This window comes from Emys orbicularis, chromosome 7 (genome assembly GCF_028017835.1).
Source record: "Emys orbicularis isolate rEmyOrb1 chromosome 7, rEmyOrb1.hap1, whole genome shotgun sequence".
Lineage (NCBI taxonomy): Eukaryota > Metazoa > Chordata > Testudines > Emydidae > Emys > Emys orbicularis.
Genome location: NC_088689.1, coordinates 67,069,141 through 67,096,335, shown reverse-complemented (window position 1 = coordinate 67,096,335; position 27,195 = coordinate 67,069,141). Strand labels below are relative to the sequence as shown.

The 27,195-nt window shown below is 47.2% G+C and overlaps 1 protein-coding gene across 3 annotated transcripts in view; it reads left to right on the top strand.

The window, feature by feature from the left end:
• Positions 1-27,195, top strand: part of ADK (adenosine kinase) — a 568,039-nt gene that overhangs the window by 12,435 nt on the left and 528,409 nt on the right. The window contains exon 1 of one of the 3 annotated variants that reach the window (XM_065407399.1): positions 21,704-21,836. The exons of the other annotated variants lie outside the window; for them this stretch is intronic. Coding sequence (XP_065263471.1) covers positions 21,823-21,836 — 14 coding nt within the window. The 5' untranslated portion in view covers positions 21,704-21,822. Of the gene's footprint in view, positions 1-21,703; positions 21,837-27,195 lie in introns of those variants that run through there. 3 annotated transcript variants of the gene reach the window in all.

Below are 27,195 nucleotides of genomic sequence, written 5' to 3'. Positions count from 1 at the left end.
CTGAGGCGTATGCTGACAAGTCTCGCCAGCACGTCACGTTTGGCTGTCGAACTATTCCTTAAGATCCAAAGTGACAGTGAGAGTGAGGGTGAGGAGTCCGACGATGCTATCGAGCCGCGTAACGCGTACGACACGAAATTGCTTGTGGCATTCACGGACATGCTCAGCACCGTCGAACACCGCTTTTGGGCTCGGGAAACAAGCACCGAGTGGTGGGATCACATCGTCATGGAAGTCTGGGATGACGAGCAGTGGCTGCAGAACTTTTGGATGAGAAAAGCCACTTTCATGGGACTGTGTGAGGAGCTTGCCCCACCCTGTGGCGCAAGGACACGAGATTGAGAGCTGCCCTGCCAGTGGAGAAGCGGGTGGCTATTGCAATCTGGAAGCTGGCAACTCCAGACAGCTACCGGTCGGTCGCAAACCAGTTTGGAGTGGGAAAGTCGACCATTGGAATCGTGTTGATGCAAGTTTGCAAGGCCATTAATCGCATCCTACTCAGAAGAACCGTGACTCTGGGTAATGTGCAGGAAATAGTGGATGGCTTTGCACAAATGGGGTTCCCTAACTGTGGAGGGGCGATAGATGGGACGCACATTCCTATTCTGGCACCACCCCACCTAGGATCCGAGTACGTTAATCGGAAGGGGTATTTCTCTATGGTTCTCCAGGCGCTTGTGGATCACCATGGGCGTTTCATTGACATTAACACAGGCTGACCTGGAAAGGTGCATGACGCACGCATCTTTCGGAACACTTGGCTGTTCAGGAAGATAAATTTTAAATAAATTAAATTTTTTTTTTTAAATTAATGGAGATATCCTGTCTCCTAGAACTGGAAGGGACCTTGAAAGGTCATCAAGTCCAGCCCCCTGCCTTCACTAGCAGGACCAAGTACTGATTTTGCCCCAGATCCCTAAGTGGCCCCCTCAAGGATTGAACTCACAACCCTGGGCTTAGCAGGCCAATGCTCAAACCACTGAGCTATCCCTCCCCCCCAAAGATGCAGGCCGGGACTTTTTTCCCAGAGCGGAAGATCACGGTAGGGGAAGTTGAAATGCCCATTGTGATCCTTGGAGATCCCGCTTACCCGTTAGTGCCGTGGCTCATGAAACCCTATACAGGGAGCCTTGACAGCAGCAAGGAACGGTTCAACTACAGGCTGAGTCGGTGCCGAATGACTGTGGAGTGTGCCTTTGGCCGTTTAAAGGGCCGCTGGCGATCTCTGTATGGGAAGCTGGACTTGGCCGAAAACAGCATCCCCGCGGTTATATCCGCATGCTGTTATAATATTTGTGAAGGGAAGGGTGAAAGCTTCACTCAGGCATGGAGCTCCGAGGTTCAACACCTGGAGGCTGAATTTGTACAGCCAGAGAGCAGGGCTATTACAGGGGCCCAGCGCGGGGCTGCAAGGATTAGGGATGCCTTGAGGGAGCAATTTGAGGCTGAAAACCAGCAGTGATATCTGGTGCCCTGCACGGGAGGGAAGTGCAGTAGTTCCAATCTTTAGGAATCAGTGTCTGCTTAGCAGACAAGCAGACTTGCAGTGCCTGTTTATTTCCTGGGCTAAGGAGTCTTTTACTTTATGCAATAATAAAGAATGTTTTCAAAGCCAAAGAATCCATTTATTGAAAAGAAACAAGGGGGTGGAGTGGGGAACAGTACAATCACAGATTCGCGTATGTCCTGTCTGGTGTGCTGTGCAGTGAGTGCTGCACTTCAGGACAGCTATACTGCATGGTGATGGGGGTTGAGGGCAGAGGGTAAGGGTCGTGGTTTTCAGGGCTGGGTGGTGAAGATACTGGTGTTGGAGGCAGCGGGTGGCGTGAAGAACACGGAAGTTGGGGAAAGTGGGTTGGAGGTGACAGTGGGGCACAACGGAAAGAGTTTTGGGACAAGGGCTGGGGGGGGGTGGCGTTTGTGGTACTGCTCCTCTTTCTGCATGGCTACCAGCTCCTGGATAGCGTCTGCTTGGCGCTCCAGGATGCTTATGAGCCTATCAGTGCTTTGCTGCCGGTGCGCGGTGCTTTGCCGCCGGTGCGCTGCGTTTTCCTGGCAGATCCTGCTTTCTCTCTCCCTCCAGTCCTGTGCTTTCTCATTCTCTTTAATAGATTGCCGCATCACTTCTTGCAGCATGTCTTCTTTGCTTTTTCGCGGTCTCTTCTTGAGTCTTTGCAGTCTCTGAGCAGGCGATAAGAGGGACGGCTGAGGTCTCAAGGTTGATGCATCTGTATAGGCAAAACGCAACATTTAACAGAGGCAGCATTGTTTATACCAGACAGAGTAATGATTCCCCCCGCACTTAAGGAGTAGAAAACACACAGGGTCTACACAATAGCATAATTTTCCCGTCCGAAACAGAGCACACATATCCCACGGGAGCCTCAAAGTAGTGAGTAAGGGGGACTGATTGTTTCAGGGCTGCACTGTCCTCTGGGTTTCTGTGCCTTGGGGAGAGCCAACAGCTTCAGGGGGCACCTACACTGAACACTGTCCCAACATTTTCCACAGGAGTTCGTCCTGGACGATATCTCGCTGCTGAGGGTGACCTGGGAAGCAAGGGAGGGTCTTCTACTGCAATGCGGCTTCCGCCCTGGCCCATATGCAGCTTGCCTGTGTGCAGCAATGGTTCCCCCGCCCCTCACGGCACAGTGGCGCGGGCACGTTAGCCTGGCTGGGACAAGGATCACGGTGGCTCTCCCGATAAACCTGCGCAAGCGCATTGCACACGTTCTGGATGAGACATTCGAGGAGATTACCGAGGCCGATTACTGCGATGTGATAAACCACATCAATGCACTATTCCGCATCTAGGCATGCATGCCTAACCGTCCTCTCCCAAAGAGCCCGCACCGAAAAAATTCCTTCCCGAAAAAAAAAACCGCTTACCGGGAACCTGCTCTTCTGTTTGTCCTCCACCAAGTACCGGCCGCTGCGACTGGCTACCTTCCTCCTGGCTCGAGAAGAGCTCCTGGCTGCATGGCTCCAGGGATTCCGGGGTGTCTCCATCTGGCCCACCACCATCACTCCCGTTTTCCTCCTCCTCCCCCCCTACACCGGCTCTGAAGTGTCCATGGTGGTGCTCGGAGTGGAGGTGGGGTTAACCCCAAGTATCGCATCTAGCTCTTTGTAGAATCGGCAGGTCGTGGGGGGAGCACCCGAGCGGCCGTTTGCGTCGCGGGCTTTGCGGTAGGCACTCCGCAGCTCCTTCACTTTAATCCTGCACTGCAGGGCGTCCCGGTCATGGCCCCTTTCTATCATGTCCTTTGATACCTTCCCAAAGGTATCGTAATTCCTACGGCTGGAGCGCAGCTGGGACTGTACAGCTTCCTCCCCCAAACACTGATGAGGTCCAGCAACTCGCCATTGCTCCATGCTGGGGCTCGCTTGGCGCGTGGAGGCATGGTCACCTGGAAAGATTTGCTGATAGCACTCCACACCACGCCGGGCTGAGCAAACAGGAAGGGAATTTTTAAAATTCCCGGGGAATGTAAAGGGTCGGTCACATGGTTGGTTACCTGAGGCCAGGGCAGTAGAGTTTGAACTCATGACCAGAGTGGCTAGAACAGGCATTGTGGGATACTGCCGAATAATTCTGGAGGCCATTCACAGCGCATTGGGCGGCCACACTGGCGCTGCAGCGGCAGCGCTGCACTCACTATTTCTCTCGGAGAGGTGGAGTACATGCAGCGCTGCAACCACGGAGATACAGCGCTGCAAATGCCTTGCCAGTGTGGACGGGGAGTGAGTTACAGCGCTGGGGGAGCCTTTACAGCGCTGTAACTCGCAAGTGTAGCCAAGGCCTTACTCTTTCCTCCAGCCACTCACCGCTTGCTCTGGCCACTGTTCATTATGCCACCATTCACTCCACCTCTCCATTGCCAATGGCCATGTGCCGTCACCTGCCACTGTGACTTCTGCGAGTCAGTCTTGAGGTTCCACCAGCTCTGTGATTTCAGCTCTCAGTGGGGGGACCTCGCTGCTAGTGGACGCCGGGCTGTCTCTTCCACAGAAACACTGTCCCACAGCAGATCTAAGCCCTTAGGCCTGATTATCCGAGCTCTCCCAGCGCTATAAAAAACCCACCTCCAAGAGGGGAATAGCTAGCAGCGCTGGGAGCACGGCTCCCAGCACTGGTGCACTGTCTACACTGGCACTTTACAGCACTGAAACTTGCAGCGCTCAGGGGTGTGTTTTTTCGAGAAAGTTGCAGCACTGTAAAGTGCCAGTGCAGACAAGCCCTTAGTGAGTGCGGTTCAGTTCAGTTGAGGGTGACCAGTGCTTAATTTGTAATGAAAGAGGTGCCAGGGCTCAAGCAAATTTTTTACTTTCATAACATTTTTATTATTAACTGATGTGGCAAGCCCAGAGGTTCCACATGAACTACCAAGCCTAGATGTGCCAGGGCTCAGACTTGGCAAAAATTAAGCATTCAGATCCATAACACTAGCTAGATTTCAGTGTTAATTAAAAGGTAGTATTATCACACTGAGCATTGCTACATGATACCTGAAGTACTTTTTATGCTATCTGAGGAAAAATGACAGGTTTCAGAGAGGTAGCCATGTTAGTCTGTATCAGTAAAAACAACAAGGAGTCCTTGTGGCACCTTAGAGACTAACAAATGTATTTGGGCATAAGCTTTCTTGGGCTGTCACCCACTTCATCAGATGGAGTGTAAAATACAGTAAGCAGGTATAAATATACAGCACATGAAAAGATGGAAGTTGCCTTACCAAGTGGGGGGTCAGTGCTAATGAGGCCAATTCAATTAGGGTGGAATTGACCCATTCCCAACAGTTGACAAAAAGGGGTGAATATCAACAGAGGGAAAATTACTTTTTGTAGTGCTACTGAGGCCAATTCAATCATGCTGGATGTGGCCCATTCCCTACAGTTGACAAGAAGGTGTGAGTATCAACAAAGGGAAAATTATTTTTTGTAGTGACCTTGCCACTCCTAGTCTTTATTCAGCCTACTTTGATGGTGTCAAATTTGCAAATTAATTCCAGTTCTGCAGTTTCTCGTTGAAGTCTGTTTTTGAAGTTTTTTTTGTTTAAGAATGGTGACTTTGTCTATTATTGAGTGTCCAGGGAAATTGAAGTGCTCTCCTATCAAGTGGGAAGCTCAAAATGCATGTTTTTCCTCCCCAAGTGGTGCTTTCCCTGGAATCTGGTGCTCCCTCACCTCCCCCTTTAACATCCATCCGTGGCTAGTTGTTGTCTATCAAACTTAAATTTTCCCTCCTCAGTCAGTCACTCTCAGGGTATGTCTACACTACGAAATTAGGTCGATTTTATAGAAGTCAATTTTTAGAAATCGATTTTATAGTCGATTGCATATGTCCCCACTAAGCGCATTAAGTTGGCGGAGTGCATCCTCACTACCGTGGCTATCATCCACTTACGGAGCGGTGCACTGTGGGTAGCTATCCCACAGTTCCTGCAGTCTTCGCCACCCATTGGAATTCTGGGTTAAGCTCCCAATGCCTGATGGGGCAAAAACATTGTCATGGGTGGTTTTGGGTACTTGTCATCAGTCGCCCCTCCCTCCATGAAAGCAACGGCAGACAATCGTTTCGCGCCTTTTTTCCTGCGTTACCCGTGCAGATGCCATACTACGGCAAGCATGGAGCCCGCTCAGCTCACCGTTACCGCTGCTATTGTGGGCAAGTCTGCTGTGGGGGCTGCTGTGATCCAAGTAGCCAATGCAATCATTGACATTCGGTTATCAAGGGTAGTGACTCTGGGAAATGTGCGGGCCTTTTTAGATTATAGGTGCATCATATTCCTTTCCTTTGTTGCTGGTGAAGAAGTCTTGCAGCCGTACATTCCAGTCTGGTCGACGCTGTAACACCACATAGTACTTCTGTGGTTGACACGTGTAACAGCTCCACGGGTCTTGCTCTTTTGCCTTGGCCGAGGTACCTTGCCCTACCAGGACCTCCAAGCATTCGACACAGAAGCACCTGCAGCAGCTGGCATTGCTACACAGCAGCAGCTCCTTGCCTTCGCAGCAGACGGTGCAGTAGGACTGGTACCCACCCTCGTCGGATGTATAGCTTGGCCGGGGGTTCTGGGAACGTCTTCCCTGTCCGGCTCCTAGCAACCTCCAGGACATGGTGTACGGCTCCACCACTTCCCCTGCAACTTTGCTCTCCTGCTCCCCAGCGACGAACTCGGGGGATCCGTTCTGGTCCTCCTGGGTGCCTTCGCAGCAGACGGTGCAGTAGGACTGGTACCCGTCCTCGTCGGACATGTAGTTTGGCCGGGGGTTCTGGGTTCTGTTCTGGTCCTCCTGGGTGCTGCTGGCAGATGTGGTACTGCTGCTCTGGGAGGACTCCTTGGAATCCTCCTCAGTGAGGTCCATCGGGGCGCCTAGACAGACATGGCTATCCTCCTCTTAGAGCACCAAATGGGAGCTAGAGACTCCAGGTCATTCTCTTCTTTAAGTTTCATCTCATGGAGATTCAGTCCTGCCTGGAATATCATGTGAGCTGGAGGCTTCTGCCTCAGGCTGCTCTCCCAGCTGGCAGCACCGCGCAGTTGCACCTACCCCTTGCTCTCATGGCTCATGAAGCCTGGACAGTAGTAAGGAGCAGTTCAACTATAGGCTGAGCAAGTGCAGAATGGTGGTAGAATGTGCCTTTGGATGTTTAAAAGCTCGCTGGCACTGTTGGTCAGACCTCAGCGCAAGCAACATTCCCATTGTTATTGCTGCTTGCTGTGTGCTCCATAATATCTGTGAGAGTAAGGGGGAGACATTTATGGCGGGGTGGGAGGTTGAGGCAAATCGGCTGGTGTCCGATTTTGAGCAGCCAGACACCAGGGCGATTAGAAGAGCACAGCAAGGCGCGCTGCGCATCAGAGAGCCTTTGAAAACCAGTTTCATGACTGGCCAGGCTTCGGTGTGACAGTTGTGTGTGTTTCTCCTTGATGCTAACCCGCCCCCTTTGTTGATTTTAATTCCCTGTAAGCCAACCACTCTCCCCCCTTCGAAATAAAGTGACTATTATTTTGAAACCATGCATTCTTTATTCATTTAAAAAAAAAAAAAGAAATAACGGATCAGGTAGCCTGGGTGGGGTGTGGAAAGGACAAGGCCACATTGCTTATTGTAGCCACACTAAAAATCAAACTGTTTGAATGACAGCTTTCTGTTGCATGGGCCATCCTCTGGAGTGGAGTGGCTGGGTGCCCGGAGCCTTCCCTTCCTCCCTCCTCCCCCCCCGTGTTCTTGGGCATCTGGGTGAGGAGGCTATGGAACATGGGGAGGAAGGGAGGTGATTATACAGTGGTTGCAGTGTGGGTCTGTGCTCTTGTTGGCTTTCCTGCAGCTCCAACGGACGCTTCATCATGTCTGCTTGCTCCCTCAACAGTCGCTTCATCATGTCCGTTTGCTCCCCCATTAGCCTCAGCATCGCGTCCTGCCTCTGCTCTTCGCGCTCACTTAATTCTTTCCTGGCTTCTGCCGCTGAATGCCTCCATGCATTAAGCTGTGCCCTATCAGTGCAGGAGGACTGCATAAGCCTGGAAAACATGTCATCGCGAGTGCGTTTTTTTTGCCTTCTAATCTGTGATAACCTCAGGGACAGAGATGATAGGGGGAGCGTAGAAACATTCTACGGTCTACGATTCTGGGGGGACTGCGTGGTCACCTGTGCTGCTGAGTTCGCCACGCTGACCAAGCAGGAAATGAAATTCAAACTTCCCGGGGCTTTTCCTGTGTACCTGGCTAGTGCATCGGAGTTCAAAGTGCTGTCCAGAGCAGTCACAATAGCTCCTGGAGGCCAATACCGTCGATTTGTGTCCGCACTACCCCAAATTCGACCTAGCAAGGTCGATTTTAGCGCTTCTCCCTTCGTTGGGGAGGAGTACAGAAGTCGATTTTAAGAGCCCTTTAGGTCGACGGAATGGGGTTGGTTGTGTGGATGCATTCATTTTTAAATCGACCTAATGTGGCTAAATTCGACCCAGCCCCGTAGTGTAAACCAGGCCTCAGTCATTATTTTTGCTATCCTTAATTTCCAAAAACAGAATTAACTACAGAATAAGCTTAGTAATGAAACAATGTGGATCATGGTTAATGCTGTCTCAAAACAAGATATAAAATCCATAATAGTTGTTCCATTGTTTACAATTAAAGGGTGCCTATAGACCTGACTGTTTCATGCTATATGTGGGGTGGTTAAACCTTAAACTGAACCAGAAGCTGAAGTTTTTTACATAAAACAGCAGCTTGCTGGACACACACAGTATCTTGTAAAAACAACGAGGAGTACTTGTGGCACCTTAGAGACTAACAAATTTATTTGGGCATAAGCTTTCGTGGGCTAAAACCCACTTCAGATGCATGGAGTGGAAAATACAGTAGGACTAACATGGCTACCATTCTGAAACCTGTCACAGTATTTTGTGATGAGGATATTGCACTTTTGCCCCTGAGATCTCCACTGGGTGCCAATTGACTTCTCAGCAGTGTGTAAAAGGCATTGTTTATGACATAATAAAGCCTTAAATGATCTGGGACCTACTCGAGAGACTCTCTCCCTGTGACAGGTTTCAGTAGGATTGGAGTTTTAATAGGTCTGCTGACTGATGAATGTTTTGTAGGAGATGGGGAGAAGAAAAGCACTGCTGCTTGTTTGGTTTTGTTTTATTTTTGGGGTGGTGGTTGTTTTTTTGTTGTTTTTTACATTGTGCTTTTAATTGATTTCAGGATACCCAGAGTCTGGGATAGATGATGATTTAAGTTGTCTTTGGGGGGGGTGGGGTGGAAGGGGGGAAGAGAGAGAGAGAGTTTATAGAAAAAACTCCACAAACAAAAACTGTAATTAAGTAGTATTTAGGATCTAATCTGAATGGTTGCTGCAAAGGAATATCATGCCTCACTAAACTTTAGAATGCTTTGAACTTGTCAGTAACTAGTTGATACCCCAAAAATGGATGACATTATTTATTTAGACTCTCAAATGGTCTGATCTTTGACCAAGTTCCTCCATATCAGATTACTAAAAGAAACACAGTAGTCATAGGGTCAGAAGCAAAATATTGTCAGGGATCAAAAATTGGCTAGGAAACAGAAAACAAATAAATGGTCCATTGCCATCATGGCAGAAAGTAGTGGTGCAGTGCCACATGATTCTAATCTAGGACCAGTGTAGCTTAATATATTTATCAGTGATCGGGGAAAAAGGACCGAGCAGTGAGATGGTAAAATGTGCAGATGACACAAAATTATGTAGGTTATCCAAGTCTACAGAGGATTGTAAGGAACTTCAGAAAGACCTAACCAAGCTAGGTGAATGGGCAACATGATGGCATGGCAAATGAAACTCAATGTTGATAATGTAAAGTAGTGTGCATGGGAAGGAAAAATTTGAACTACTCATACACCTTATTGGGTTCTAAATGAGCTTTACCAACTCAGGAAAAGGACCTGGGCAACACTGTGGACAGCTCAAGGAAGACCTCTGCTCATTGTACAGCTGTGGTTTAAAAAAAAAAGGCAAACAAAACGGTAGGTTATGTAAGGATAGGGATGGAGAATAATACAGAAGATACATCATTGCATAAATTGCAATATATGGCATTGCATAAATTGTTGCTGAGATTATAAAATAATTTAAAAATTCCTCTAAAAAATTATCTCTATATACGTGTATATGGAACAGGCAAATGAACAACTTCCTTGGGAGCATTTCCTAGCAAATGCCATTCTTTCCTGTGATAAAGTCATGTCAGCTACATTATCATTTTCCTGTGGATGCTCTGCATCTCTTATATTGATTGGATGGTCATGATGTAGTTGGCAGTTTAAAAGAATTGATTTGTCTACATGTAGAATAGGTAAGCATTGAATTTTGGCAGTTGATGTATTAAACTAAAAATACAAAGCACAATATCCTCCTTTTTCTATTAGTATTAGGCAACTTATTCTCCTTAGCCCTGGTCTACACTATGAGTGTAGGTCGAATTTAGCAGTGTTAGATCAGTTTAACCCTGGACCCATCCACACGACTAAGCCATTTTTGTTGACTTTAAAGGGCTCTTTAAATCAATTTCTGTACTCCTCCCCGACAAGGGGATTAGCGCTGAAATCGACATCGCCGGGTCGAATTTGGGGTAGTGTGGACGTAATTTGACGGTATTGGCCTCCGGGAGCTATCCCAGAGTGCTCCATTGTGACCGCTCTGGACAGCACTCTCAACTCAGATGCACTAGCCAGGTAGACAGGAAAACCCCCCGGGAACTTTTGAATTTCATTTCCTGTTTGGCCAGCATGGTGAGCTGATCAGCACGGGTGACCATGCAGAGCTCATCAGCACAGTTGACCATGCAGTCCCAGAATCGCAAAAGAGCTCCAGCATGGACCGAATGGGAGGTACTGGATCTGATCGCTGTTTGGGGAGACGAATCCGTGCTATCAGAACTCCGTTCCAAAAGATGAAATGCCAAAATATTTGAAAAAATCTCTGAGGGCATGATGGACAGAGGCTACAACAGGGACCTGCAGCAGCCGCGTGAAAATTAAGGAGCTCAGGCAAGCCTACCAAAAAGCCAAAGAGGCAAACGGCCGCTCTGGGTCAGAGCCCCAGACATGCCGCTTCTACGATGAGCTGCATGCAATTCTAGGGGGGGCCCCCACCACTACCCCACCCCTGTCCATGGACACCTGCAAGGGGGGAGTCTCACACAACAGGGATGAGTATTTTGGGGATGAGGAAGATTAGGAGATGGAGGAGGAGGAGGATAGCGCACAGCATGCAAGCGGAGAAACCATTCTCTCCGACAGCCAGGAACTGTTTATCACCCTGGAGCCAATACCCTCCCAACCACGGACCATGAAGCCGGAGAAGGCACCTCTGGTGAGTGTACCTTTGTAAATATAATGCATGATTTAAAAGCAAGCGTGTTTAATGATTAATTTGCTCTGAAGACTTGGGATGCATTCGTGGCCAGTACAGCCCCTCCTTTTAAATGGCCAACCCAACGGGTGCTTGGTATGGGAAAGGAGGGCGCTGCTGTTTGAAACCATTCCCACATATTATGAAGGTTGAAGAAGCCGAAAGACTGTGGCTTACCATGGCTGCCTGCAAGCCGAATTCTGTTGCCCGGCCCTGCGTGTGTGATCTCTCACACCAAACCAGCAGGCCCTCAATATAAGAGGCAAAATGCGACCTTGTACCGAAAGCACATGTGCTATGTAATGTTAACAGCTTGGTTCACCGTGAAAGAGTCTACCCATTGTTCTCTAAAATGTGTTTGTTTTTTTTAATTACTACTCTCCCCTTTTTTTCCTCCCGCAGCTGCAAATGTTTCAACGCTCCCCCTGACATCTCCATCCCAGAGGCTAGCGCAGATAAGAAGGTGAAAAAAACGCACTTGTGATGAAATGTTCTCTGAGCTCATGCAGTCTTCCCTCACTGAAAGAGCTCAGCAGAATGCATGGAGGCAAACAAGGTCAGAGTCCAGGAAATCAGAAAATGAACGTGAGGACAGGAGGGACGAGCAAGATGAGAGGTGGTGGGAGCAAGAAGAGAGGTGACGGCAGCGCGATGAGAGGAGACAGGATGCAATGCTGAGGCTACTGGGTGATCAAACCGATATGCTCCTGTGTCTCGTGGAGCTGCAGGAAATGCAGCAGGAGCACAGACTGTCGCTGCAGCCCCTGTGTAACCGCCTGCCCTCCTCCCCAAGTTCCATAGCCTCCTCACCCAGACGCCCAAGAACGCGGGGGGGCTCCGGCCACCCAACCACTCCACCCCAGAGGACTGCCCAAGCAGCAGAAGGCTGGCATTCAATAAGTTTTGAAGTGCAGTGTGGCCTTGTCCTTTCCTCCTACCCTCGTCCCCCACGTCCACCCGGTGCTTCCCTCTTCACCCACCCCTCCTGGGCTACCTTGGCAGTTATCCCCCTATTTGTGTGATGAATTAATAAAGAATGCATGATTTTGAAACAATAATGACTTTATTGTCTCTGCAAGAGGTGATCGAAGTGGGGAGGGCAGTTGGCTTACAGGGAAGTAGAGTGAACCAAGGGGGCGGGTTTTCATCAAGGAGAAACAAACAGAACTGTCACACTGTAGCCTGGCCAGTCATGAAACTGGTTTTCAAAGCTTCTCTGATGCGCAGCGTGCCCTGCTGCACTCTTCTAATCGCCCTGCGCGTAATCAGCGGCCAGGCGATTTGCCTCAACCTCCCACCCCGCCATAAAGCGTCTCACCCTGACTCTCACAGATATTGTGGAGCACACAGCAAGTGGCAATAACAATTGGAATATTGGTTTAGCTGAGGTCTAACCGAGTCAGTAAACTGTGCCAGCATGCTTTTAAACGTCCAAATGCACATTCTACCACCATTCTGCACTTGCTCAGCCTATGGTTGAACAGCTCCTTACTACTATCCAGGCTGCCTGTGTATGGCTTCATGAGCCATGGCATTAAGGGGTAGGCTGGGTCCCCAAGAATAACTATAGGCATTTCAACGTCCCCAACAGTTATTTTCTGGTCTGGGAAGTAAGTCCCTTCCTGCAGCTGTTCAGACAGACCAGAGTTCCTGAAGATGCGAGCGTCATGTACCTTTCCCGGCCATCCCACATTGATGTCAGTGAAACGTCCCTTGTGATCCACCAGTGCTTGCAGCACCATTGAAAAGTACTCCTTGCGGTTTATGTACTGGCTGCCAAGGTGGTCCGGTCCCAAGATAGGGATATGCATTCCGTCTATCGCCCCACCACAGTTAGGGAATCCCACTGCAGCAAAGCCATCCACTATGAGCTGCACATTTCCCTGAGTCACTACCCTTGATAGCAATAGCTCAGTGATTGCGTTGGCTACTTGGATCACAGCAGCCACCACAGTAGATTTACCCACTCCAAATTGATTACCGACTGACCGGTAGATGTCTGGCATTGCAAGCTTCCAGAGGGCTATCGCCACTCACTTCTCAACTGTGAGGGCTGCTCTCATCTTGGTATTCTTGCACTTCAGGGCAGGGGAAAGCAAGTCACAAAGTGCCCTTACGCATGCGAAAGTTTCGCAGCCACTGGGAATCATCCCAGACCCGCAACACTATGTGGTCCCACCAGTCTGTGCTTGTTTGCCTGACCCAGAATCGACGTTCCACGGCATGAACCTGCCCCATTACCACCATGATGTCCAAATTGCCAGGTCCCATGCTTTGAGAGAAGTCTGTGTCCATGTCCTCATCACTATCGTGATTGCGCTGTCATCGCCGCCTTGCCTGCTTTTGCAGTTTCTGGTTCTGCACATATTGCGCTAGGTGGTTACAATGCTCACAACAGCAGCGGTGAGCTGAGCGGGCTCCATGCTTGCCGTGGTATGGCATCTGAAGGAGAGCAGGAAAGCAGCGTTGCAGCGGAATTGGTGGATGACGATGGATGTCACGAGAATAGATATTTATACCGAACGACGAGAGGACCTGCGAGGTGGATTCATGGCACCAGGAGAGCAGAGTTGCAGCGGAAGCGGTGGAGGATGACGGTTAGCACCGCGCACATTTCCTGAGGACCCGGGAGCCCGTGACAGACAACATGGAGAAATTCGCTGTCGAGGCAATATCAGCAGAGCAGAGTTGCAGCGGAAGCGGTGTATGATGATGGTTTGCAGTCCTACTGCACTGTCTGCTGCCAGCAGCACCCAGGACACAACAGTGGCGGTGTCGGTGAGTTGAGCTGAGCTGGCTGTACGCTTGCTGTGGTGTGGCGTCTGAATGAGAGCAGGAAAGCAGAGTTGCAGTGGAAGCGGTGTATGACGATGACAATGGTTTGTAGTCCTATTGCACCGTCTGCTGCCAGCAGCATCCAGGAAGCACCCAGGACACAACAGCGGCGGTGTTGGTGAGCTGAGCTGAGCGGACTGCACGCTTGCCGTGATATGGCGTCTGCACGGAAAAAAGGCGTGAAATGATTGTCTGCCGTTGCTTTCATGGAGGGAGGGACGACTGACGACATGTACCCAAAACCACCCGCGACAATGTTTTTTGCCCCATCAGGCACTGGGAGCTTAACCCACAATTCCAATGGGCGGCGGAGACTGCGGGAACTGTGGGATAGCTACCCACCGTGCACCGCTCTGTAAGTCAACGCTAGCCACGGTAGTGAGGACAGACTCCACCGACTTAATGCGCTTAGTGTGGACATACGCAGTCGACTGTATACAATCGATTTCTAAAAATTGACTTCTATAAAATCGACCTAATTTTGTAGTGTAGACATATCCTTAGACTAAGTTATCAAGCACACAATTGTTAATGGTTTTTAGGAAGAGTTGTTGCTCATAATTAAAGTTGAATTTGGGCCCTAGTCTATTTGATATGTATAAAAAAATGCGAAGTTTTTTATTAATGTTATTTTACAGTTAGCTTCTGTGCTAAGTTACTAGTATTTCATGCATTTTAAAATTATTCCCTTTCCAGACTTCTTTCAAGTAAAGGAAGATTGCACAATTTTAGGGGAGAGGTTTTATTGTGTCTTCTTTCAGCTACCAATCCAAATAAACTAGACTGTAAACTAGATTGGTATCTTAAATAAACTCCAATAAATTTCCCATCTAGAAGTGAGCAATTCATTTTGTTTCACTTCTCTTGCTTTTTTTCATTTCACCCTACCCTCTTTTATTTCTGTCTTTTGCTTTCACCCCCTCAGATCTGTGCATCTTTTTCCTTCCCAGATCCCCTTGTAGGGCTCAATTATGCAAACAGGTAAGCAGGTGCATAACTTTGCTCATATGAGTATTCTCATTGGCCTCGTGGGAACTGACTTCAGTGTGGCTCTATGCAGAGGTGTGACTGTATTAGCTTGCAGTATTGGGTCCTGAAAGACCGATAAAACCAACAAGTATATTGTTGACAGATGTAAAATATTACTCCCTAAATTTCCAAAACTCTCTTTTTAGAAAGATGAGCAGAGCACAAAGGTGCTATGGTTTCATTCTATGAGGGAATATGAGCAACAAACTTTCCTCTGACTGCTGTTTGGACATAAATATATATCCTTCGAAGCAGTTAGTTGACTGGCCAACTGAAAAATGCAAGCATTATAATGATGAAGGTTCTGTTTCACCTTATGCAGTTACTTAATTCTATAATTAGTAGTTAGGGCCCCACATGTCATTGCTCAAAACTTGAAGTAATCATGCCCGAGTTGCCAGAACAAAAAATATCCAGTGCAAGTTTTATTCTTGTCCATTATCAGATTGGAACAGAGACCTGTTTATTTAAATAATATATTCATTTCATGCTGTGTGTGAAAGGGTGTACAAGCACCTTGGGGGTCACTGAAAAGAACTCTCTTGGGCTATAACCATCCACATTTCCCCTCATTGTCTACATCAGGGGTCGGCAACCTTTCAGAAGTGGTGTGCTGAGTCTTCATTTATTCACTCTAATTTAAAGTTTCACGTGCCGGTAATACATTTTAACGTTTTTAGAAGGTCTCTCTCTATAAGTCTATAAACTATTGTTGTATGTAAAGTAAACAAGTTTTTTAAAATATTTAAGAAGCTTCATATAAGATCTACATTTTAAGTTAATTTTAAAAGTTTAGTGCAGTGGTTCTTAACCTGGGGTGCATGCACCCCCTGGGGCAGGGCCGGTGCAAGGATATTTTGCGTCCTAGGCGAAACTTCCACCTTGCGCCCTCTTCCCCCCCCCCTGCACATCGGTTCATTGAGAGGCAAATCCCAACGAGCCTTTATAGACCCCAGGGGCCAGCCGTGCCCAGGGGCTGCTCCCCAGACCAGGTTCCCCCCTCCCCGCCCCCTGAACTCCCCTGGAGGGTGCACAGCCCCCCCATGAGCCCTCCCCATCCCACCCCGGTGGCCCCCGCCCCAAGTCCACTCACTGGCTTTGCTGGGCTTGGGCTGCTGCAGCAGCTCGGCAGGGAGGAGCCGCCTTCCGGAGGCACCGGAGAGCCAGAGCGTCCCACTTGCGGCAGCAGTGAGCCCCAGCCATGGAGTAGCCGGCGTGGTGCAGGGGGGCAGCAGCCCTGCAAAGGCGGCGGCACCGAGCAGCCGCCCCCCAGCCCTTCCTGCCCAGGCTGCGTCCCGGCGCCCCCCCGGGGGCTCCTGCAGACTGCAGTGGATGTATGTGGGCGCCAGCCCCCATGCGCCCCCACAGCTCCCCCCTCGCCTAGGGTTACCATATTTCAACAATCAAAAAAGAGGGGAGAGCCCCGCCCCATCCATTCCCTCCCACTTCCCACCCCGACTGCCCCTGTCAGAACCCCCAACCCCCCCCCCGCTCATTGTCCCCTGACTGCCCCCTCCTGCCATTGTTCCCTGCCCCAACTGCCCCCCAGAACCTCACCCCCTACCTAAGGCTCCCTGTTCCTTGTCTCCTGACTACCCCGAACCTTATCCACACCCCCGCCCCCAGACAGACCCCTGGGACTCCCACGCCCCCTCCAACCACTCCCCGCCCCCTGACAGGACCCCCAGAACTCCCGACCCATCCAACCCTCCCCCTGCTCCCTGATAGCCCCCCGGGACTCCCCTTACCATGCCCATGCCAGTCAGACGCTGGCTCCATGTGGAGGCAAAACACGCTGCCGGTCTGCCACGTGCACAACCCCTCCCCCGCAGAGTGCTGAGGCAGCGGGAGTGGGGGAGCTCCAGGAGGGGCAGCGGCGGTGGCTCACACTCCCGGGAGCCGCAGAATCCAAGCGCGGTGAGGGGGGAGCTGAGGGGTGTACCTGCCTGGGCTGTGGCCCGGTGCCCCCCGGGGGGCTCCTGCAGCAGATGCATGCGGGCGGCGGTCCCCGTGCACCCCCTGGCTCCGCCCTCGCCATGCTCGGGCTCTGCGGCTCCCGGGAGTGGGAGCCGCCGCCCCTCCTGCAGCAGGCTCAGCGCCCCACACCCCGGCGGCTCCCACTCCCGGGAGCCGCAGAGCCCGAGCGCGGTGAGAGGGGAGCCAGGGGGCGCGCCTGCCGCCAGTCTGGGGTCCCGGCCGCCAGCCCCGCTCAGCCTCCTGCCGGCCTGGGGTTCCTTTCACTCAGCCGGCAGCAGGCTGAGCGGGGTCAGCGGCCGGGACCCCGGCTGGCAGCCGCGTGCCAGGCAAAATCAGCTCGGCACACGTGCCGTAGGTTGCCAACCCCTGGTCTATATTGTCTCTCTGGGTCCACTGTTCCCAGCAAATATGCAGTTTTGATAATGAATTCTGAAATTCAATTGGATTCTTCCCAGGTCTTTTGTGAGTTCCTTTCTATCTAACTGGTCTGGGACAGAAGGAAGGCAGCTGGGTAGCATTACTCATCTAGTCAGGTCAGCTGATCTTACCTACAAATAAACTTGTAAGGTAACTGGAAAGGAAGGGGGGGATTCCCCCCCCCCCCCTTTAGTGTGGAAGTTGTTGGAGAGTCAATGTGGAGAAGTAGCGAGTGTAAAAGAAGCTGTTGGATCTAGGGCTTAATTTTGGCTTACTCTGATTTTTTTATTATTTACTTATAGAGTATGCATAACTGTATTACGGAGAGCTATAGCTTGTGATTCAGGGTTGTGATATAGAATTTGAGTTATTGGGGGATGAGGAGGAAATAAACCATGTTTGTGGGGGTTTGTCCACTTATACAGAGATGGTTCACAGGTACAGTAACTCCTCACTTAACGTTGTAGTTATGTTCCTGAAAAATGCGACTTTAAGCGAAACGATGTTAAGCGATATATATATATATATATATATATATACACACACACACACACACGTATAAGTTTTAAACAAACAATTTAATACTGGTACACAGTGATGATGATTGTGAAGCTGGGTTGAGGTGGAGGAGTCAGAGGGTGGGATATTTCCTAGGGAATGCCTTACTGCTAAATGATGAACTAGCAATTGGCTGAGCCCTCAAGGGTTAACTCTCACACTCTACAAGGCAGCAGGAATGGAGGGAGAGGAGACCGCATCACAGACGGAGACAGAGACACACACTGTGTGTGTGAGAGAGAGATGCGCATTTCCCCTTTAAGTACGCTGCCTTGTTAATTAGATCAGCTTGCTGAGACCACAGCTGCTGCCAGCAAGCTCCCTCCATCCTGAGCCCTGTCGTGTGTCTCCCCTGCTCTATGAAAGATGGGGTAAGCGGGGTGCAGGAGCAGGGGGGAGGGGGACACCCTGACATTAGCCCCCCTCTTCCTCCCCTCCACCCCGCACAGCAAGCAGGAGTCTCGGGGAACAGCTCCAAGGCAGAGGGCAGGAGCAGCACATTGCAGTGGTGGGGAGGGACAGCTGCAATTGCTAGCCTGCTGGGCAGCTGCTGCACAGGGAACTTCGGGGAGCGGGGAGCTGATGGGGGGGCTGCCAGTCCACCCTGGTTCCAAGCCCCCACAAACTAGCTGCAACGGGCTGCTCTTCTTGCAAGCAGTGGACAAAGCAGGTGGCTGCCAAACGGGAGCATTGCACAACTTTAAACAAGCATGTTCCCTAAGTGATCAGCAACATAACAACGTTAACCGGGATGACTTTAAGTGAGGAGTTACTGTATCTTCAACTGTCCTTTGAGCCTTCCCCACCCACCAGGGTCCTGCTCTGCACACGCGTAAGGGTCTGCTGTTTGGATCCAATTCTAGGATTGGGGAATGTATTGCTAACAAAACGGTGGTTAACTGACATTTCTAGCAGAAGTGTAGGAAAACAGTATCCTGTTGAAATAGATTAATATTAACCTCACTAGAGGTATATGAATTTTACAAGGCGTCCCCCTCAAAACTCACCTGCATATTTTTATTTTTTATGAAAATCATAAATTAGATACTTTGATACAGAGTAATTCATATCTTTACAAATGTTGATATAAGGACATGCAGGTTGGGTATGCTTCAAAAATAATTTTTCCTCCTACACTTGCATGCAGCCAAGTAGCAGGCTAATTATATGAAGAAAATTCTTTCTGAAGGTCCCTGTTCTGCGAAAGTGGTGCACTTGCTTAACTTTGTGAATAGCCCCGCTGAGTACACACTGCGTGTGCAAAGTTGTGTGTGTGCGTGTGTGTGTGTGTGTGTGTCTGTCTTTATAGGGTCAGGACTTTGGAGACTGATACTTACTTGACCCTCATCACCACAGTATCCTTTATAAGTGTTGTGGGTTATTTTTCTGTAAGATCAAAGTTTGCATTTTTATTTGTTTTGTTTTTTTAATCCTAGATAAAGAAACAAACTATGAAAGTTGAGAATAGAGCTAGGTGGGGGAAAAAAATTGTACAAATTTTTTTCAGCAAAAAATACAGATTTGGCAAGCCTTTGACATTTTTGAAATATCTTTGTTGCAATACTGATTTCCTTTGTTTTTATTTTAAAAAGGCTCAGTCAAATCAAAGCTTTTTCATTTTTCGTCAAACAATGTTTCCTTTAACCCAAAACTTTTTTTTTTAGTGCCAGCGAACCAAAACCAAACAAACAAAACTGTTGTTCACACAATTCTAGTTGAGAGAGATGACTATTCAATTTATTCTTGAAAGAAAGGAAGAGAGGCAGGCGACCTTCTCTCCATTCCTTTTCCCTTTATTGAGTATACCTAAGAAATATGTAAAGGGTGCACTTTTTTTCCCTATTCTTTCCCTGTTCTTTTTCTCTATTCCTCTCTCCATTGGCAATCACTCACCTTGATAAAATCTCACTCACTTCACTGTGGTATCTGAACTGCTATCAGATAATTAAAGAAATAAAGCACACTTCGGTTTCAATCACTCTCCTATTATTCCTGAATAACAATCCACATAAAGTGTTTCTTGGTGTGTAATAGATTGAATAACCCAGATAAGAGAGCGGTACTGAACTAACTTTCAAAAGTTGTACCCAAGATGTATATAAGCAACTCATCTCTTCTTAAAGAGCCAGCAAAACTAAAAAAGGTGAATTAGAGATATGCATTTTGCCTTTTGTATGAAGGAAAACACAGAATTGTTGCAATTCCAAACAGAAAAAAATTCCATTTGAAGTAATCCACAGTTTATGTGATAGAGAAGGTAACTATGAATAGGTAATAGATGGTTTCATACACATTTATAAAGTTAGCCTGTCAGCTATTTTAGATGGGACAGGAGACTTTAACAGGGTCCTATACCTGGAGCTTGTGGTCCTAGAGCTGCTAAAGTGTAGGATGACCAGATGTCCTGTTTTTAAAGGTACAGTCCCAGTTTTTGGGGACTTTTTCTTATATAGGCACCTATTACCCCCACCCCCTTTCCCGTTTTTTCAGTTGCTATCTGGTAACCCTACTAAGGTGGCTATAAGCCACCTCAGAATTCTGTTTACACAAGGGAAATCCCCCCATTGGCTTTCTTTCTGGCTGCCTTGCATAGTCAGAGGCACAAAGTGGGATTAAGGATTTGGCCCTTTGACTTCCAAAGGGAAGAGCAGAATGATAAAAATAGTATAGACTACTGTCTGCAATTTGATGAAAACTCAACTGGTTGTACAGATTTCCTTTTATTAGTACAACATGTGGGCCATAAAATTTTTGTCAGAAAAGCAGTGCTGGTAGAATTGCAATGGAAAGTTAGAACACAACATCTTGTAGTTCTCTACTACAGAATTATTGGCAGATAAATGTTATAACATTTATTATTGGAATAAGAAATATGAACTCCTCGCCGTCCACCCTCCCGCCTGCCACTCGCCTCCCTATTCACTTGCTCACCCCACTTGCCCTCCTGCCTCACCTTCCTGCCCTCCTCCTCACAATTTTATCGAAGCGCAGGGTCCCCCAAAGCATGGGGCCTGGAGCGGTCGCCCCGATTCACCATACCCAAAGGACAGCTCTGGGGGTGGGGAGAAGGAAATCAGTCTTGCCAACTCCTACAGTATTTGGTGTAGTTTCTTAGAGCCCCCGATCCTGAAATTGCCTGAATGTTTCACTTCTTGATTACCTGCTTGTTGTTGAAAGAAATGAATGTCTCTTGTGGTAACCGTTGCAGAGAAAAGCTGGACACTGTGACCTAAGTGCATCTTAAAGGCTCGAAACCAGCAACTAAGTTAAAATAACCCAATCTGTATTGGGGAAAAGAAAAAAAAAGCCATTCGATTATTTTAAAGCCACTCTGATGAGTTGTGGGATGGACCCGCCTCATAATTATGGAACACTCAGGCTTGGCAATACTGTGGGGCATAAATAGCTTTTGGAAATAACGGCAGGACCTCAACGATTCGCACAGGTACTGCTACTGCTATAACTTCCCCCACCACAGCAGTTTGTTTGTGCGTGCAGTAGGGCAGCCTCCTGAGGGAAGATGATCAGGCACTGAGAGTGTAGTGAGGCACAGTAAGTGTGAGGGTCACATAGAGGAGGGTCTCCTCCCCCCCCCCCATACACTTCGTGGCCATCTTTAATATGGGCAGAAAGATCGCTGTAAGACACCCCATTTAACACGGTGCATTGGGTGTGGGTTTTAAAGGTGGGTGACAGTTTACGTGAGGGTGTGTCTGCCCACAGTAAAGATGGCGGATAGAAGGCGCGAGCATGGCATTCCAGGTCCGGTAACTGCCTGGTCTCGTGCGCCTCAGAGGGCCAGGGCGCGAGCCCTCAACTTGCTCACGGCCGATGGACGAGTCTCGCTCCCCCTCGCCTCAGTCTCTTCTTCTCGCAGGGGTGACGCCCCGGCTCGGTGTCAGCCAATCGCTGCGGGTGTGTGTGTGTGTGGGCGGGGCTGCCGGCAGGGTGAGCGGCCAAGCTGCATAGGGCTGCCCAGTGGAGATAGAGGGAGCTGAGGAGAGGAGATAAGTGGCGGCCGCGCTGCTGCTGCGGGGGTGCTGTGTGCGGCCGCTGCTGCGAGTGGGGACTCCTCCTTCCAGGAGGGTGCGGAGGGAACCATGCCAGTTCTCAGGTAGTGCATAGGCGTTGATGTTGCTATGGCTCGCCCCCCTAGCGCGGCCCCTAGGGCAACGGGCTGCTGTCTGAGGCGTGTATTGACTTACTGCCTCTGCCTAGACTTGGGATGGCTCCGTTTCATTGCCTCCCCCATGGTCGTGGGCTTGGGATGGCTCAGTTCCCCATTCCCTTCCCTCCCTTTCCCTCGGGTTCTGGGTGGGAACGGCTCTATTTTACCATCCTTTCCCCCTGTCTCCATAACCAGTTCATTTGCTGTTTGACATCCCTCCCACTGGGAACTCCCCCCCCCCCCCAACTTTAACTATGTAAGTGCTGTCTTTAAATCAGATGGCAATTATCTGTATGTAGCAAAAAATATACCAGTATTATGGACGCTTATTATTTATGTGGCACCATGAGTGTGCTGGATGGTTTACAGACAAGAACCCTGCCCTGAGGTACTCCCTTGTCTATTACACTCCCACCTATGATTTAACAGGGTTTGGTTGAAACAAAATTAAAAGCCTATCCAATATGAAAGCGAACTACATGCCTCTTTACATCCTGGTGCTCTCCTTCTCTTGGACACTAGCTGGCAAAGTAAAGTGGTTTTTAGTCTGAAATTGCTCTAAATCTTCGCAGCATTTAATAATGTGTTGCACTAACATGGGAGGCATGGGGGCATCTGGGTTGAAATGGAAGTCTCAAATTAGGATGTGTGGAGGGATCTATCTGTTATTGGCCTGCTATGATAAGCATTTCCAGGAAAATCATTTGGGAGTATGTTGACTTTAAAGTGATGGACTATCGAACTGCTGTAATGCAGGGCAAATGTGGGGCGATATGAAATTGATGAAGGACAAGGAGTAGATGCATATATTTGTGACAGTTCTAAAATCAGACTTGGTGTATAATGTTGGCAGGACTCCGCTTTAAAGTTTGATTTGGAGCTAAGCCTTTTTTCCCTCCATGCTACACATTTAATTGTGGGGAAAGAGCAACTACGGTAATATGGCAGTAACTTGCATAAGCTTGCAGTAATAGATGAACGTTATGATCCAGTCTTAATATTTGCTACATTTTTAAGCTCAGTTTAGATCAATCCCAAATGCCAAGGAGGATAAAATTAATTAAGACCCTCAACACTCAGGGTGGTCCTGAAGCATTATTATGCCAGGGTCACAGACAGGTAATAACTACAGTGACTAGATTTAAAATCTATAGCTTAACATGCAGTAGTGTGAATTCTTTTTTTATAAAATTAGTTTTTTCTTAAAGACCCTCCTCTTTTAAATGGACTTGTACTGTGAAGTGAACTGGTGACCTTTATATTATATACTGATCAGTCCCATAGTTCCTGAAGAGCTGTCTAAAGTTACAGCCTCTGAGTTTAATTATCATTCAAAGGTGGCTCTCCCATCCTCCCACCCCCATGTGCAGTATATCAGATGTCACCCTGTCTCCAGTTTAGGAGTATAGACCAGGGACTCTTTCACAACATGATGCTATTCAGCTGCCAGGTTATGTTGAGCTAATGGTAGAACAGTGTTCATCAGTATGACAGACCTAGTTCCTACTGACCTTGGCTTTAAGGTGCTTGGAATCTACAATAAATTACATCTTTCAGAGGATTGTGAAATGTGTATTGAAGATACTGCATTAACCCTGTATGTAAACATGCAATGTCTTAGCCAAATGTTAACTTCATTTCTTTAAAGCCCCATTCAGCAAAGCATATGAATAGCCCTTTGATTTCAGTGGGGCTACTTGCATGCTTAAAGTTAGGCATGTGCTTAAGTGTTTTACTTAATAGAGATGTAATTGAAATAGCCTTTCAACTTTATAGAACTATGGAGTACCAGCACCATAGGTGCTGGAACTAATGGACTGGAGATGCTGCTGCACCCCCTGGCTTGAAGTGGTTTCCATCATATACAGGATTTATAGTTCAGTTCAATGGCTCTCAGCACCCCTACTATATAAATTGTTCCAGCACCCCTAACTAGCACTGAAGTGCCTCTGGTCTCAGATTAATTACAGTGAAGGATAAATGATCTTTGTGTTGCAGAAGTAATTGCGCTGTGAACAGAACTGTATTGGTCAAAAGCTTTCGGCAGTTGCTAGCAAGATTTTAAAAGGGTTTCTGTGAATGAATATGCATAGCTGTTTTATTATATCTTGAAACCCTGTCCTAACGGAACTATGTGTACAAGTCTGTCTCTATATAGTGGCTTGTTTGGCTTTGCTTTTGAGAGCAGGTCTTACATGTCTAAGTGTTATAGAAATGTTAAACACCCCTTTTTTCATGAAATATGCTACCTCTTCATAAACTTAAGACTGGGTGTATAAAATGGTTTAGTAACCAACTTGTAGTATAACTTTGGCTCCACACAGGAAAAGGCCAAACCGTGTTGTAAGTATTCTGACATTTTTATTTTTGGGAGAGAAAAGGTGGGTGAAGTAATACTTCTATTGGACAAACTTTTGGTGAAAAAGAGAAGCTTTTGAGCTCTGTGGAGCTTTTCTTCAGGTCTGTTCTGTAGAGCTCAAAAGCTTCTCTTTCACTAAGATAATTTGGTTCTATAAAAGGTATTACCACACCCACCTTGGCTCTCTCATATCCTGGAACTAACATGGCTACAGCAACACTGCAAACATTAGTTTTCTTGTAAAGCTATCTGGACACTGAAAAGTGAGGGTTCCTCTACCCAGGAAAACTTACTATCTTATACATACTTTATAATAACCAACAAAGCTGTTTTTGTAGACTTATAAAACACAATTATCAATTGATAGTAAAATAAGTCATTTGCTGATATTGTTTAGACAATGTAGTACAGTAGAACCTCAGAGTTGCCAAACACCTTGGGAATCGAGGTTGTTCGTAAATCTGGAATGTTTGTATCTCTGAACAAAATGTTCTTTCAAAAGTTTACAATTGAACATTGACTTAATAGCACTTTGAAACTTTACTATGTGGGAAAAAAATGCTGCTTTCCCTTTTTTTAGTACTTTACATTTAACACAGTACAGTATTTGCCTTTTTTTTTTTTTTTTAAATATATAGCTGCTGCTGCATGATTGCATACTTGGGTTCCAAATGAAGTGTGTGGTTGACTGGTTAGTTTGTAACTCTGAGGTTCTACTGTATTGCTAATGAGCAACTCAGATTGCTGCTTGGATTTGACTTTTCCAAATGTCATAACTGCTGAAAAAATAATCCAATGTGTATTTTTCAAATATTTCTTTAAGCAAGAAATATTTCTTTAAGCACTTAATAAAGACTGAAGTTTTTTTCCCCACCTGTATGTTATTTGACACTGATACACTTCCATTACCGTTTTGATGTCACTCTTCCACAGTGCTATTATGCTAAAGTGCAGATAGATGTGTGAGAAGATGAAATACTTCTATTAAAATCAGTGCTACTAGTGTCCGGCTACCAATTTTGGAGTTGCATAGAAAGAAGAAATATTTATCTAATTTTGAAAACAAGTAATATTATATACTTAAGATTGCAAATATGCGTTTAATCTTTTTATGCAAAGTACGGTCAGTTAAGATTAGTTTGACATTTATAAAAATAACTTTTGAAGTGGCAAGTCAATTCAGAAGCAAAAGAGAGAGAGATGGGGTTTTTTGGTTATGTTGTCTGCACCTTATTACTTCTGTTACTTGTGATAATGAGAGAGTAATATCCAAAACATTTAGCAAAGATCATTGGCTAGTTGTGGAAGTTGAATCTCTATAGTGAACAAACCTACCCCCCAACATGGTTAGCTGAACAGGGTTTATATTTAATAATTTACATTATTTAAAAGTTTGAGACTACTAGTTATTTTTAGTAGGTTCTGTAGTAATTACAAAGTCAGTAAAATGCCTTGGTTTTTACTATGGACAATTTGATACTTTTCGTGTTTTGTGTGTATGTATGTATGTGAGTGTGTGCATGTCTATATTCCCTCCCAAGCAATGTCGATGTCTTCTGGAAAGTAAGCCACTGGTATTTTTGTGATCTTGGCTTTATTTTTTCTGGTGTAAAAAGCATTTTTTTTTAAATGATAGCATTGTGATACTTGTAATGGTCAGAGATGCATTTCCATTTGTATGGGTGTGATGGACCTCTGACCCCCCCACTTGGTAAGGCAACTCCCACCTTTTCATGTGTTGTGTATTTATACTTGCCTTTGTATTTTCTACTCCATGCATCTGATGAAGTGGGTTTTAGCTCAAGAAAGCTTATGCCCAGATAAATTTGTTAGTCTCTAAGGTGCCCCAAGGACTCCTCGTTGTTTTTGCTGATACAGATTAACACTGGTACCGCTCTGAAATCTGTCTGTACTCTGACAAGCCAGATGGACTCTGTCATAACTATAAAGGGAAGGGTAACAGCCCTCCTGTGTACAATACTATAATCCCTCCTGGCCAGAGACACCAAAATCCTTTTACCTGTAAAGGATTAAGAAGCTCAGGTAACCTGGCTGACACCTGACCCAAAGGACCAATAAGGGGACAAGATACCTTCAAATCTTGGTGGGGGGAAGGCTTTTGTTTGTGCTCTTTGTTTTTTGGGGGTTGTTCGCTCTTGGGACTAAGAGGGACCAGACGTCAATCCATGCTCTCCAAATCTTTCTGAACAAGTCTCTCATATTTCAAACTTGTAAGTAACAGCCAGGCAAGGCGTATTAGTTTTATCTTTGTTTTCTCAACTTGTGAATGTTCCTTTTGCTAGAGAGTTTACCTCTGTTTGCTGTAACTTTGAACCTGAGGCTAGAGGGGGTTCCTCTGGGGCTCTTTGAATCTGAGTATCCTGTAAAGTTATTTTCCATCCTGATTTTACAGAGATGATTTTTACCTTTCTTTCTTTAATTAAAAGCCTTCTTTTTAAGAACCTGATTGATTTTTCCTTGTTTTAAGATCCAAGGGGACTGGATCTGGACTCACCAGGAATTGGTGGGGGGAAGAGGGGGGGATGATTAATTCCTCCTTGTTTTAAGATCCAAGGGGTTTGGATTGGTGTTCACCAGGAAATTGGTGGAGGAGCCTCTCAAGGCTACCCAGGGAGGGAAAGGTTTTTTGGGGGGAAGACAGAGTTTCCCAAATAACTCATAAATCATTTGGGTGGTGGCAGCAAAAGCAGATCTAAGCTGATAGTTAAGCTTAGAGGTTTTCATGCAGGTCCCCACATCTGTACCCTAAAGTTCAGAGTGGGGAAGGAACCTTAACACTCAATGAAAAGGAACAGTGAAGATGGTTAAATAAATAAAAGAAGATTATTCCTAGTAAATATTTAGACTTCAAAGGAAAAAAATTGTGGAGAACACACATCCTTGATTCACCAGTCTGCACCTTCTATTTCGTATCTTATCCAACCT